At 42.3% G+C, this 13,078-nt stretch overlaps 1 protein-coding gene across 5 annotated transcripts in view; it reads left to right on the plus strand.

Annotated features, from left to right (window-relative positions):
- Positions 1 to 11,879, plus strand: part of ZFP90 (ZFP90 zinc finger protein) — a 110,021-nt gene extending 98,142 nt beyond the window's left edge. For all 5 annotated transcript variants that reach the window (XM_064383221.1, XM_012437362.3, XM_012437361.3 and 2 more), the window contains 3 exons: positions 4,391 to 4,517; positions 4,866 to 4,961; positions 10,030 to 11,879. In XM_064383221.1, coding sequence (XP_064239291.1) covers positions 4,391 to 4,517; positions 4,866 to 4,961; positions 10,030 to 11,684 — 1,878 coding nt within the window. In that variant the 3' untranslated portion in view covers positions 11,685 to 11,879. The remainder of the gene's footprint in view (positions 1 to 4,390; positions 4,518 to 4,865; positions 4,962 to 10,029) is intronic.
- Positions 11,880 to 13,078: the final 1,199 nt, after the last annotated feature.

Genomic DNA, 13,078 nt, shown 5'->3' on the forward strand with positions numbered 1-13,078 from the left:
GTGATCACTAGGTAACAGTAGTGTCTTATGAGCTGTGCTAGAGAGAGACCCAGGGAGGAGAGCTGCTGGTATGGGATGGGGACACAGCCCAGACCTGGGGTATGAATAGGGCCCCAGAGCAGAGAACTTGACCAAATCTTGGTGAAGAGTGAAGAGTAAGTCTTAGCCAGACTGAGCAAGAAAGGCTGAACTCTTGAAGCAATGCTTGCCGAGGTGAAAGAGCATTCTGGTTACAGGAGCACTCTTTTGCATGGCCAAATGTTAGTGTCTGAGGGGAGGAGAAGCCAGAGTGGGGCTGTGGAGGTAGCCAGGGTACTAGGCCATGAAGGGCTCTGAAGCTCACACTGAGGTGTGAGCCACCACACCCAGCAGTCTGGCAGGTTTTAACAAGATCTCTCTAGTTGTCATATGGAAAATGTACTTGGGTGGTGGGGCAAGAGTGAGAGGAGAGATGAACTAGGAGGTTGTAGCAATAGTCTAGGTAAGAGATGATGACACCAACTAGGGTGAGGGTGACAGGAATAGGGAAACTGGGAGGCAGTGAAGGGTGTGTGCGTGTTTTGAGACTGAGTCTTACTTTGTTGCCTAGGCTGGAGTGCAGTGATGCGATCTCGGCTCACTGCAACCTACACTGAATCACTGAACCTCCCAGGTTCAAGTGATTCTCCTGCCTCAGCCTCCTGAGTAGCTGGGATTACAGGCACCTGTCACCACACCTGGCTAATTTTTATGTTTTTAGTAGAGATGGGATTTCACCATGTTGGCCACACTGGTCTCCAACTCCTGACTTCAGGTGATCCATCTGCCTGCCTCAGTCTCCCAAAGTGCTGGGATCACAGGCATGAGCCACTGCACCTGGCAGCAGTGAAGCATTTGTGAACATGATCAAATTTGTGTTTTGAAGTGACTCTGATAGTGCCTAGGGAAAAAAAGGGGTTGGAATCAAGAGTTAAAGAACAGAGGCCAGTGGTTGCCTTGTCAAGGTAAGAAATGATGAGTGACTTGGAGCAGAGGTTTGCTTGCTGGTCAGCACATTCTTCACAATGAGTGCAGACTCTTTGGGAAAGCAGAATGAAACCAGGAGGCCGTCCAGGCTCAGAGGCTCACACTTGTAATCTCAGCACTTTAGGAAGCCGAGGTGGGAAGGTCACTTGAGCCCAGGAGTTTGAGACCAGCCTGGGCAACATAGCGAGACCCCATCTCTATTAAACAAAACAGAAGAAACCAGGAAGCCCTATGTTAAATATGAGGAACCAGTTAAGCAAAGGAGTCCTAGTTGGGTGATGACTATTACTAAACCAAAGAGACAATATGTCTGGAGGGCAGAGTAGGCAATGGGAAGAAGATTTTGCTTCTCACCACTTACCTCAAAATGGCTGGTCCAACCCCTTTGTCTTTCCTAGCCATGCCTCTCCCAAGACCAACCTCCCTTCGCAAGCTTCCCAATCCCTGGATTGGATTCCCACATTTTCTTCTTCTATGCAAATGGCACTTACCTCTTAGGACCCGGTACAGAGCCTACCTTGAAGTGTTCCCTCCCTCTCCCGCTCTTTCCTGCTTTGAGCGCCTGCAGCACCTCACCTTACTGTGTATTGTCTCGTATTGTGCTCTAATAAATAACGCTTTTAAAATAAACTGAACCATATTCAAGGACTGCAGTGTTTTTCTTTTGCATTTTTAGTTGGCCGCAGTATATATAGTAAAGCCAGACAACTCGTAAATACCTAGTCGGTCAGATCTCTAACCTTGGTCAGAAAAATGGCCCCTGTTTCAACCTTTCCCTGTTCCTGCAGGGACACAGCCAAGTATTGAGCAGGAATATGGGGCAGAGGAGCCAGTATGGTGTGAGGATATGGTCATGTACCTCACTCAGTAGAGGGACCACACTTGCCTTCTTTAATAATCAAATCTCATCCATCTCCTTAATGCTCACCTCATTCAGGAAACAGATGTCTAGTGTGAGTCAGGCACTTGTTGGGCAATGGTATTGTAGAATTTAAAAAAAACAACTAAAAGTATTATCCCTGTCCTCATAATGTAAGTATTATACCTGCCCTCATAATGTGTATCATCTAACTAGGAAAACATGCGTTAAATAGATAGGTTTTAAATAGAGTAGGTTTGTTTGAAATATGTAGGTGTGCAGAGTGGTTTAAAGCACATGATAGGGAGGCTGACTCTCCAGTGGGAGATCAGAAGACTTCACTGCAGATCTGCTAACCAGCACCTGAAGTATGAAATGGAATTAGCTATGGGAAATGGGAGGAGAGAATGATAACCTTGAGGAATTTGAGTGAATCCAGTTCAGCTATAGCTAAGCAAACAGGAGAAGAGTACAGAATAAAGCTGAAGCCTCCGTGAAACCTTCCCTCCCTGCTCCAGCTAACTCAGCTCTGCTTTCAATGTCTTTTTTGCACTAATTGTCTTTACCATAGTTTATTATATACTCTGAGACAGAAGTCTAACCAGGAATTAGCCAGATATGGTGGCAAATGCCCATGGTCCCAGCTACTCTGGAGGCTAAGGTAGGGGGATTACTTGAGCTGAGGCGATTGAGGCTGCGGTTAGCCATGATTGTGCCACTGCACTCCACAAAAGGGCATAGCTCAAGGAGGCCATGGTCACAGATGACTCATGGTCTAACGAGGCCAAGTGATGCTAGACAATCAGCCTGCAAGCATCAGAACTGACAATTGGGAGGCATGGGGCACCTCAGCCAGCCACATGTCCATGGGATGGTGGAAGAAGTGATTGGAGTAGGGTAAGAAGCCGTGAAAGACCTTTGACCTAGCCTTTCTAATTCTAGCTAGCAAGTCTGGAGAAATGCTAGCATGTTCACCCAAAGAATATTTATTACAGTAATGTTTGTAATAGCAGAATACTGGAAAGAATCTCGGTACCTGTTAACATGGATTTGTTCATTGATTCATTCAGCAAGTATTTTTCAAGTGCCCGTTATGTGCCGGGCATTGTTCTAGGTACCAGGCATGTAACTGTGATCAAGACAGATAAAGTCTCTGTCCCATGGAGCTTACAGTGGGGAGACAAAACAATAAGGTAATAAGCTCATCTCCAATTATTGCTAGAAGCACAAGTGTCTTTTCTATCGGAATCTGTTACATTCTTGAGTTGAGGTTAAAAGAATTAGGCAGTGAGATAACTGGACTAGCAGGAAAATTAAACACGTAATGTGATGGATAGTGGAGGTGCTAAGACAGCCTTTCCAAGGAGGCCATGCTTGAGATGATGCCTGAATAACTGGTAACTAGTTGTCAACCATATAGAGATACAAGAGGCTAGGGAATCACAAAAGGGTTGGGGTAGGAACAAGTTTTAGTCAAGTAATATCAAGATCAGCATGTGACAGTCTAATGAGCCATGAGGGAATTGCATTTTACTTTCTTTTTTTGAGACAGGATCTCACTCCATCATCCAGGCTGGAGTACAATGGCATGATCGTGGCTCACTGCAACCTCCGCCTCCTGGGCTCAAAGAGATCCTCCCAGCTTAGCCTCCTGAGTAGCTGGGACTGTAGGCACATGCCACCACACCAGACTAATTTTTTGATCTTTTGTAGAGATGGGGTTTTACTGTGTTGCCCAGGCTGGTCTCAAACTCCTGGGCTCTTGTAACAAAGGAAGTGAATGGGCTCAAGTGATCTGCCGGCCTTGACCTCTCAATTGTTGGGATTACAGGAGTGAACCACCATGCTCTGCTGCATTTTATTCTTAATACAGTGAGGTGCTGTTGGTTTTAAGCAGTGGGTACCTGTGGTACAGCTGTACTATAGAGTACTATGAAGCAGTTCAATAAGAATAAATTATTCCACTATGCAAAGATCTCCAGGATACATAGCTAAATGCAAAAAGCAAGTTGTAAAACAATATGTATGGTATTTCATAAAACAGGATTCTGTGTTGAGGTGTATGATTGAGTGGGTGGGTGAGGTGTTAAAAAACATGGACAAGGGACTTTGTGATTACACCAAACTATTAAGAGTGGTTATTTCTGGAAAGTAAAGTGGGATTGGTTATGAGGTGAAGGAGAGTTATCACTTTTTACTGCCTACCATATTTGGATTTTGTAACAAAGAAAGTGAATGGGCAAGAAGGAATTGATGTTGTGTAAAAAGGCTTGGCCTTGAAGGAAACCAAGAAGATAGCTAGGTAGGGATACAGGTTTGCAGGACAAATTGCCCATAGCTTTCCTGCCTGACATACTAGATTCTTTACACAATTATGTAAACAATGAGTTTATATAACCCAACATTACCTCCTCAGTCTAACAAATGTGTGATCGCCATTTCTGATAGATCCTACAGTATGTTCCCAGCATTGCCATGGAACATTTGTGGGGTTGACCCCAGTTGAGCAGGAATGTGATCTTACAGGAATCAGTGACATTCAAAGATGTGTCTGTGGACTTCACCCAGGAAGAATGGTACCACGTCGACCCTGCTCAGAGGAGCTTATACAGGGATGTGATGCTGGAGAACTATAGCCACCTGGTTTCTCTTGGTAAGGACCACTTCTCTGAGTGTCTTTCCTGCTGTTGGGTCTTTCCTTCCTTGGTTGCTGTAGTGGTGGTGCCCAGAGTGTAGGTAACTGTGAGCAGGGTGCTCAGGGATCAGAGCTTGTTAATCTCATGGGGACCCAGCTTTATGGGGTTTTGAGCCTGCTCTTTAGGTAAAAGGCCTTTATTTTACAAAACTGGAAATAGGCAATTTGATTGCATGACTCCTTAAGTTGCACCTTTTTTTTCCTTCAGAGTTCCTGAGGATCAAGGACTAGTACTGACTTGTCCTTAGGAGGGTTCTTTGTCCACTTGCACAAACAACCAAATCTTGTGTATTTACCCATGAGCAGGATATCAAGTTTCCAAGCCAGAGGTGATCTTCAAATTGGAGCAAGGAGAAGAGCCATGGATATCAGAGGGAGAAATCCAAAGACCTTTCTGTCCAGGTAAATGAGTGAGAGTCAGGTGTTAGGAATGAATGCAGATAATGGCACAACTTAGCGAGGGGGAGGTACCCTCCTGCAGCTGGCTTGGGATCTCCTAGAGCTGCAGAGGAGGCTGAAGCCATCACCTGGCTGACACCTTGTAGATCTCTCCTCTTCAAAAAGGTGTTCCAGCTCTTGCTGGTTTGTTTTTCCTCTGGTGGCCTCTGATTCCCTTTGTTAATTAGGATCCTTTCTGTTACTCATTCGGAATTGAACTCTCGTATCTCTTCCTTGTATTGAACTCCCCCATCTCTTCCTTGTTTAGTCTTGCTGCTTTCACTGTCAGAAACCCCAGACTTGTAGGAAACACCCACAGCTTCCTTCATTCTCCCTCCCTTCATAACCTGCCTTCAGACTCCATGCCTCACCACCATCTTCCTTCTATCTCATGTTCATGCTGAATTGACTCATTACCTCCCTCCACGGTTCCTGTAGTATCCTCCTCTCCCGGTTCCTTGCCTGTTAAGTGCTTCTTAGCTTTAGGTCTTTAGCTTTTCTTGCTTTTTCCCCTAAGTGACTCTGCCTTAAGGAACCTGCCTAGCCTCCTTTCTCTGTTACCTCCTTAACAGGGTGCCTGCCTCCTGCTAGTTGCAGCTCTTTATTCTATGCAGTAGACTCAGAAGTCTTCCTTATTTGTGTGATGATTACTTTGTTTCCTTCTCAGAAGTCACGTAGTTCATATGTATACTTAAAATCTAAATTCATCACCTTTCATCCCCCACCAGGATGTTTTGCTACCTTGCCTATTTCCCATTTCTATCCTTGCCTATTAGAATCCAATGGATTAATTGCTCAGGCTGGACACTGTAATTAGTTTAGTCTTTTATTTCAACCCAGGTTATTTTCTTCCTATGAGAAGTAGCTTATATTTTCTTGCCTTTTAACTTCTACTAGTGCCACTGTAAACCAGGGCCCCGATTTTTAAATTATTTATTTATTTGTTTGTTTATTTATTTATTTTATTGAGACAGGATCTCACTCTGTCACCCAGGCTGGAGTGCAGTGGCGTGATCTTGGCTCACTGTACCCTCTGCCTCCCAGGCTCAAGCAATCCTCCCACCTCAGCCTCCCAAGTAACTAGGGCTATAGGCATGTGCCTCCACACACAGCTAATTTTTTGTATTTTTGGTGGAGATGCGTTTTCCCTATGTTGCCCAGGCTGGTCTCAAACACCTGAGCTCAAGCCATCCACCCACCTTGGCCTCCCAAAGTGCTGAGATTACAAGCATGAGCCACCGCACCAGCCTTATTTTTTATTTTGAGACAGGGTCCTGCCACCTGGGGTGGAGTGCAGTGGCTCAATCACAGTTCACTACAGCCTTGACCTCCTGGGCTCAATTGATTCTCCTCCCTCTGCTTCCCAAAGTGTTGGGATTATAGGTGTGAGCCCCTGCTGAGGTCCCAGATTTAGATTGCTGTAATTCCCAATTGGAATAGCTCACTCTGTTTTTTCCTTTTATAAATCAAATGGATTTTTAAAATTATAGCTTTATTGTGATATAATTCACATACCATGAGATTCACCCCTTTAAAGTGTGTAGGTCAGTGTTTTTTTCATATATTCAGAGAGTAGTATTAGATAGTTGTAACACTATCTAATTTCAGAATATTTTCCTCACCCCAGCAAGAAACTTCATACCCACTAACAGTTACTCCCCATTCCCTACTCCTCTCAGTACCTGGTAACCATTAATCTAATTTCTATTTCTATGGATTTTTTTATATCCTGCATAGTTTGCATAAGTGGAATCATATAATATGGCACTGGCTTCTTTCACTTAGCATCATGTTTTCAAGGTTAATCATGTTGTAGCATGTATCAATGCATCATTATTTTTTACCATTGAGTAATATTCCATTGTATGGATATACCACATTTTGTTTAATTATTCATCAGTTGCTGGACCACACTGGATTTTATTTATTTATTTATTTGTTTATTTATTTGAGACAGACTCTCACTCTGCCAGTTGCTGAACCACACCAGATTTTACTTATTTATTTATTTTTTTGAGACAGATTCTCACTCTGTCTGCCAGGTTGCAATGCAGTGGCATGATCTTGGCTCACTGTAACCCCCACCTTCTGGGTTCAAGCAGTTCTCATGCCTCAGCCCCCCTGGGACTACAGGCATGTACCAACACGCCTGGCTAGTTTTTGTATTTTTAGTAGAGATGGGGTTTCTACTAAAACTCCTCTTGGCCAGGCTGGTCTCAAACTCCTGACCTAATATGATCCACCTGCCTTAGCCTCCCAAAGTGCTGGGATTACATGCCTGAGACACCACGCCCAGCCACTGAGTTTTAATTCTTTATCTTCTCTCTTTATTTTATTTTTTTGAGATGGAGTCTCACTCTATTGCCCAGGCTGGAGTGTAGTGGTGTGATCTCGGCTTACCGCAACCTCTACCTCCCAGGTTCAAGCAATTCTCCTGCCTCAGCTTCCCAAGTAGCTAGGACTATAGGTGCATGCCGCCACACCCAGCTAATTTTTTGTAGTTTAGTAGAGATGGGGTTTCACCGTGTTGCCCAGGCTGGTCACGAACTCCTGAGCTCAGGCAATTCGCCCACCTTGGCCTCCCAAAGTGCTGGAATTACAGGCATGAGCCACCATGCCTGGCCTAATGCTTTATTTTCTTAAAACTTCTGACAAACCCTTGCTATTACTCTCTGTACTTTACTATAGGCCATAGAAACTTCCTTGATTTAGAAGTTCCCTATCAGCCTGGCACGGTGGCTCATGCCTGTAATCCCAGCACTTTGGGAGGCCGAAGTGGGCGGATCACCTAAGGTCAGGAATTCGAGAGCAGCCTGACCAACATGGAGAAACCCCGTCTCTACTGAAAATACAAAATTAGGTGGGTATGATGACACATGCCTGTAATTCCAGCTATTCGGGAGGTTAAGGCAGGAGAATCACTTGAAATTGAGAGGTGGAAGTTGCAGTGGGCCAAGATTGCACCATTGCACGCCAGCCTGGGCAACAAGAGTGAAACTCTGTCTCAAAAAAAAAAAGTTCCCTATCATCCAGTATTATCTTTCTATTCCTGCTAAAACAGATCCCCTTAGGTTGAACTTCTCTTAGTATTCTCTGTAAGTAGCATATCTTTTCCCTCATTAGGCAATATATCTGCCTATCCAAAGCCATTTGTTATTTGAGTTCAAGGTCTGTCTAATGCATGAGACCTGATATATACTAATATATTTTTTTCTTCCTTCCCTGACAACAAATATCATTTATATCATCTACACTATAAAAACTCAGATTTAATAATATACCATCTGATGGTTTTACTCTTTTTTAGTTGCCAAAAGGTTGTCTTGTTTCTATTCAAGCTCCTATTTAGGAGCTGACTGGGAAGAGAACTTTTCTCATTTATTCATTTTAACAAGCATTTTTTGCAAGTCCCACTTAGAAGGATTCTTAAAAAAATACAAGGCATTCTCGGCCCTAAGGAGTTGAGTCAGTTCTCATTGTAGGATAAGGAATTTGGAGGTTTAGGGCCTTATTGTTGTGATTTCCCGCTTAACATTTTATTATGAAAATTTTCAAATAGGAAAGTTGAAAAAAAATTTACAGTCAATACCACATACCTACCACCAAGATTATCACATTTGTTGTTAACATATTTGCTTTGTTAACATGTTGTTTTAATTACTTTATTATGTATTTCTTCATCTAGCTATCTATCAATCCATCTTACTTTTTTGATGCATTTCCAAGTAAGTTGCAGGTATAATTACATTTCACTCCTACACTTTTAGCACGTATGTTATGTCATTAACTAGAATTTAATATTTATTTTAGTTTTTAAAGAAAATGTTACATACAGTGAAATGTGCAACTCTTATATGTACCATCCAGTTCATTTTGACAGATGCATTCACTTGTCTAACCCAAATTCCTATTGATATGGAACATTTCTATCACTCTAAAAAGCTCTCTTCCCTTAGTTTTTAAAAGTTACCATTCTTAAACCCTAAAAATTAATCAATTCACTTGTATCAGTGTTCTGAAGTAAAAGCAGGGACTTAAGAGATCAATTTATTAGGCAGCTTGAAATAAATCCTTTTTGGTCAAGGGAGGTAATTAGTATAAAACCGAGCTCAAATAGATGGAAACCATAGTACCAGTTGTAAAGGCAAAGATGATTTCCCTCCTGATCAAGGACCTCCTTGATCTCCAAGGGTTATACTTTACAAACTGAGAAAATGTAGTATTTCAAATAATCTTTTCAGTTATATCACTGGGTACAGATTTTCTCTGCAGCAAATGCAGAGAAATGAAACCTGGAACCTCAGAGTTGACAGTAAAGAAATTATGAAATGGGGCCGGGCGCGGTGGCTCACGCCTGTAATCCCAGCACTTTGGGAGGCCGAGGCGGGTGGATCACGAGGTCAAGAGATCAAGACCATCCTGGTCAACATGGTGAAACCCTGTCTCTACTAAAAATACAAAAAATTAGCTGGGCATTGTGGCACGTGCCTGTAATCCCAGCTATTCAGGAGGCTGAGGCAGGAGAATTGCCTGAACCCAGGAGGCGGAGATTGCGGTGAGCCGAGATCACGCCATTGCACTCCAGCCTGGGTAACAAGAGCGAAACTCCATCTCAAAAAAAAAAAAAAAAAAGAAATTATGAAATGGATGTATTAGGAAGACAGATTTTGTGGTGGTTTATAAAAGGATAGGAGGCATGGAGAGTTATAGGATCCTAAGATGGACTATGATCCTGTTCCATTTGTATCTGTGCCTAACACAGTCCTGCTCACTTACTTTTTTATTTTCTAACCAGCCCTCCTAGATGGGCTTTCCCCATTCTCTGGAATTACCACCCACATACTCTGGATCTGCAGTCTTCAGTATAATTTATTCACTCTTTCCTTTCTCCATTTTGGGTCTTCTTCCCAGGATACAGGACTGATTTCAAAACAGAGTTATGTGTAACTTATATTTCTTTCTTCATTCCTACTGTAGCAGTTTGTTTCAACAGGAAGGAATAGGGGACTTTTGCACTTTGGATTTCTTTCAGACTGGAAGACCAGGCCTGAATTCAAATCATCACATCGGCAGCAGGATGTATCCAAAGTATCCCACTGCACAGATGATCTTTTACTTGCTACATTAGAAGATTCCTGGGATGTTAGCAGCCAGTTAGACAGGCAACAAGAAAACTGGAAGAGACATCTGGGATCAGAGGCATCCACCCAGAAGAAAATAATCACACCACAAGAAAGTTTTGAGCAAAATAAATTTGGTGAAAACTCTAGATTGAACACTGATTTGGTTACACAAGTGAACATTCCTGCAAGAATAAGACCTAGTGAATGTGAGACCCTTGGAAGCAGTTTGGGACAAAATGCAGACTTACTTAATCAGAATAATATTCCGGCAAAAAAGAAACCCTATAAGTGTGATAAATGTAGAAAAGCCTTTATTCATAGATCATCACTTACTAAACATGAGAAAACTCATAAAGGAGAGGGAGCTTTCCCTAATGGAACAGATCAGGGAATTTATCCTGGAAAGAAACACCACGAATGTACTGACTGTGGGAAAACCTTTCTCTGGAAGACACAGCTTACTGAGCATCAGAGAATTCACACTGGGGAGAAGCCATTTGAATGCAATGTGTGTGGAAAGGCCTTCAGGCATAGCTCATCTCTTGGTCAGCATGAGAATGCCCATACCGGAGAGAAACCCTATCAGTGTAGTCTCTGTGGGAAAGCCTTCCAGCGCAGCTCCTCCCTTGTTCAACACCAGCGAATTCACACTGGAGAGAAACCCTATCGATGTAATCTATGTGGGAGGTCCTTTAGGCATGGCACATCCCTCACTCAACATGAGGTCACACATAGTGGAGAGAAACCCTTCCAGTGTAAGGAATGTGGGAAAGCCTTTAGTCGATGTTCTTCCCTTGTCCAACATGAAAGGACTCATACTGGAGAGAAACCTTTTGAATGTAGCATATGTGGGAGGGCTTTTGGTCAGAGCCCATCCCTTTATAAACATATGAGGATTCATAAGAGAGGCAAACCTTACCAAAGCAATAACTACAGCATAGATTTCAAGCACAACTCATCTCTCACTCAAGATGAAAGCACTCTTACTGAAGTGAAATCCTACCATTGTGATGACTGTGGGGAAGACTTTAGTCACATTACAGACTTTACTGACCATCAGAGGATCCATACTGGAGAGAATCCCTATGATTGTGACCAGGCTTTTAATCAGCAAGCTATTTCTCATCCTGGAGAGAAACCCTATCAATGTAATGTATGTGGAAAAGCTTTCAAAAGGAGTACAAGTTTCATAGAGCATCACAGAATTCATACTGGAGAGAAACCCTATGAATGTAATGAGTGTGGAGAAGCCTTTAGTCGACGCTCATCGCTTACTCAACATGAGAGAACGCACACTGGAGAGAAACCCTATGAATGTATTGACTGTGGGAAAGCCTTTAGTCAAAGTTCATCCCTCATTCAGCATGAGAGAACTCATACTGGAGAGAAGCCCTATGAATGTAACGAATGTGGGAGAGCTTTCCGAAAGAAAACCAACCTGCATGATCATCAGAGAATTCATACTGGAGAAAAACCCTATTCTTGTAAGGAATGTGGGAAAAACTTCAGCCGAAGTTCAGCTCTTACTAAACACCAGAGAATTCACACTCGAAATAAACTCTAGGAACCTTGAAATTAAGGAATTTTCAGAATGCTTTAGCTAACGTGTTGTTCTGATTCAGGATCAGAGGATTCTTAAAGAGAGAGAGCTTGGGAATGTAATGAATTATGTGTGTGTTTGTATGTTGTGTGTGGAGAAAACTGCCAGTAGACAGATTTTTTTTTTTAATATAAATAAAAGCCACATTCTCAGATCTGATTACAGACTGGTGTGAAAACATCTACATATATCATATGTAGCTGGTTGGAAATTAAATGCCTATATATTGGACTTTATAAAGCTTTTGAATATATGTATGCAGGAGATCATCAAGTTTCAACATCTTGACTTATAACCCCCAATGTTAACAGCTTTAAAAAAACATAAATTCCTGCAGTAATGACCAAAAATCATTTTAAAAATTGCTTGACAACTGCACCCAACTGCAGCTCTTACATTAACTTCACCGTGGAAACCAGTTCCACCTCCAGGAAGTCACCATTCAAAGAATTAGATCAACTAGCCCAACCACTTCATTGTACAGATGAAGAGACTGAAAGCCAAAGATGTGAAGTGGTTTCCACAGTATGATACAGCCTATAGGGGTAAAGCTTGGTTAAGAATGCAGGTTTCCTGGATTTGGGGCCCCATGGCCTTTTCAGAGAAAAGGTATTTTAGAACTCAGAGGGCTTTAAAATAAATTTTAAGATATATCAGATACCCAAACATTTAATGAGCACCTATGGGTTGGACACTTTGGGAATTCCTAAAAGCATAAGTGGCAGCAAAATGTATGCAAATTTATCACAAACTGTTTAAAGCAACTTCTTGGAGGCTTACAAACCACAATTTAACAGAAACTGTAGATGGTTGAACTACTAGTAACATTTTTTCCTTTTCCAATTTACACTTATTATACTTTCAGCTAATATATGCCAGTTTCACAGAACTATTAAGTCCTCTTATTGTGCTTTTTATGGCATGCCCATGAAAAACCACCAACTTAAGCTTGCAATATCAGATCAATGGGAAAACACAAAACTAAGGATAATTTTCCCCTGTTAATTTTATTAATATTGTGGAAAAGTATAAGTCTGATTGCCCATTGACATAAATTTTGTCTTTTACTCAGTTTAGAGTAACACCATGTACTGGCTCATTTTGTGTGCAAAGAAAATATTTCACCATTAAAAAAATTAACTTGGCTAGGTATGGTGGCTCACACCTGTATTGGGTGACTAAGGCCCATAGACTGAGCCCAGGAGTCCAAGACCAACCTGGACAACATGGTGAAACCCCACCTCTTTAAAAAAAGTCCAAAAATTAGTGGGACATGGTGGCATGCAGCTGTAGTCCCAGCTACTCAGGAGGCTGAGGTGGGAGGATCGCTGGAACCCAGGAGTGGAGACTGCAGTGAG

Source organism: Aotus nancymaae, unplaced genomic scaffold (assembly GCF_030222135.1).
Source record: "Aotus nancymaae isolate 86718 unplaced genomic scaffold, 86718_ANA_hifiasm-v0.15.2.pri h1tg000030l, whole genome shotgun sequence".
Lineage (NCBI taxonomy): Eukaryota > Metazoa > Chordata > Mammalia > Primates > Aotidae > Aotus > Aotus nancymaae.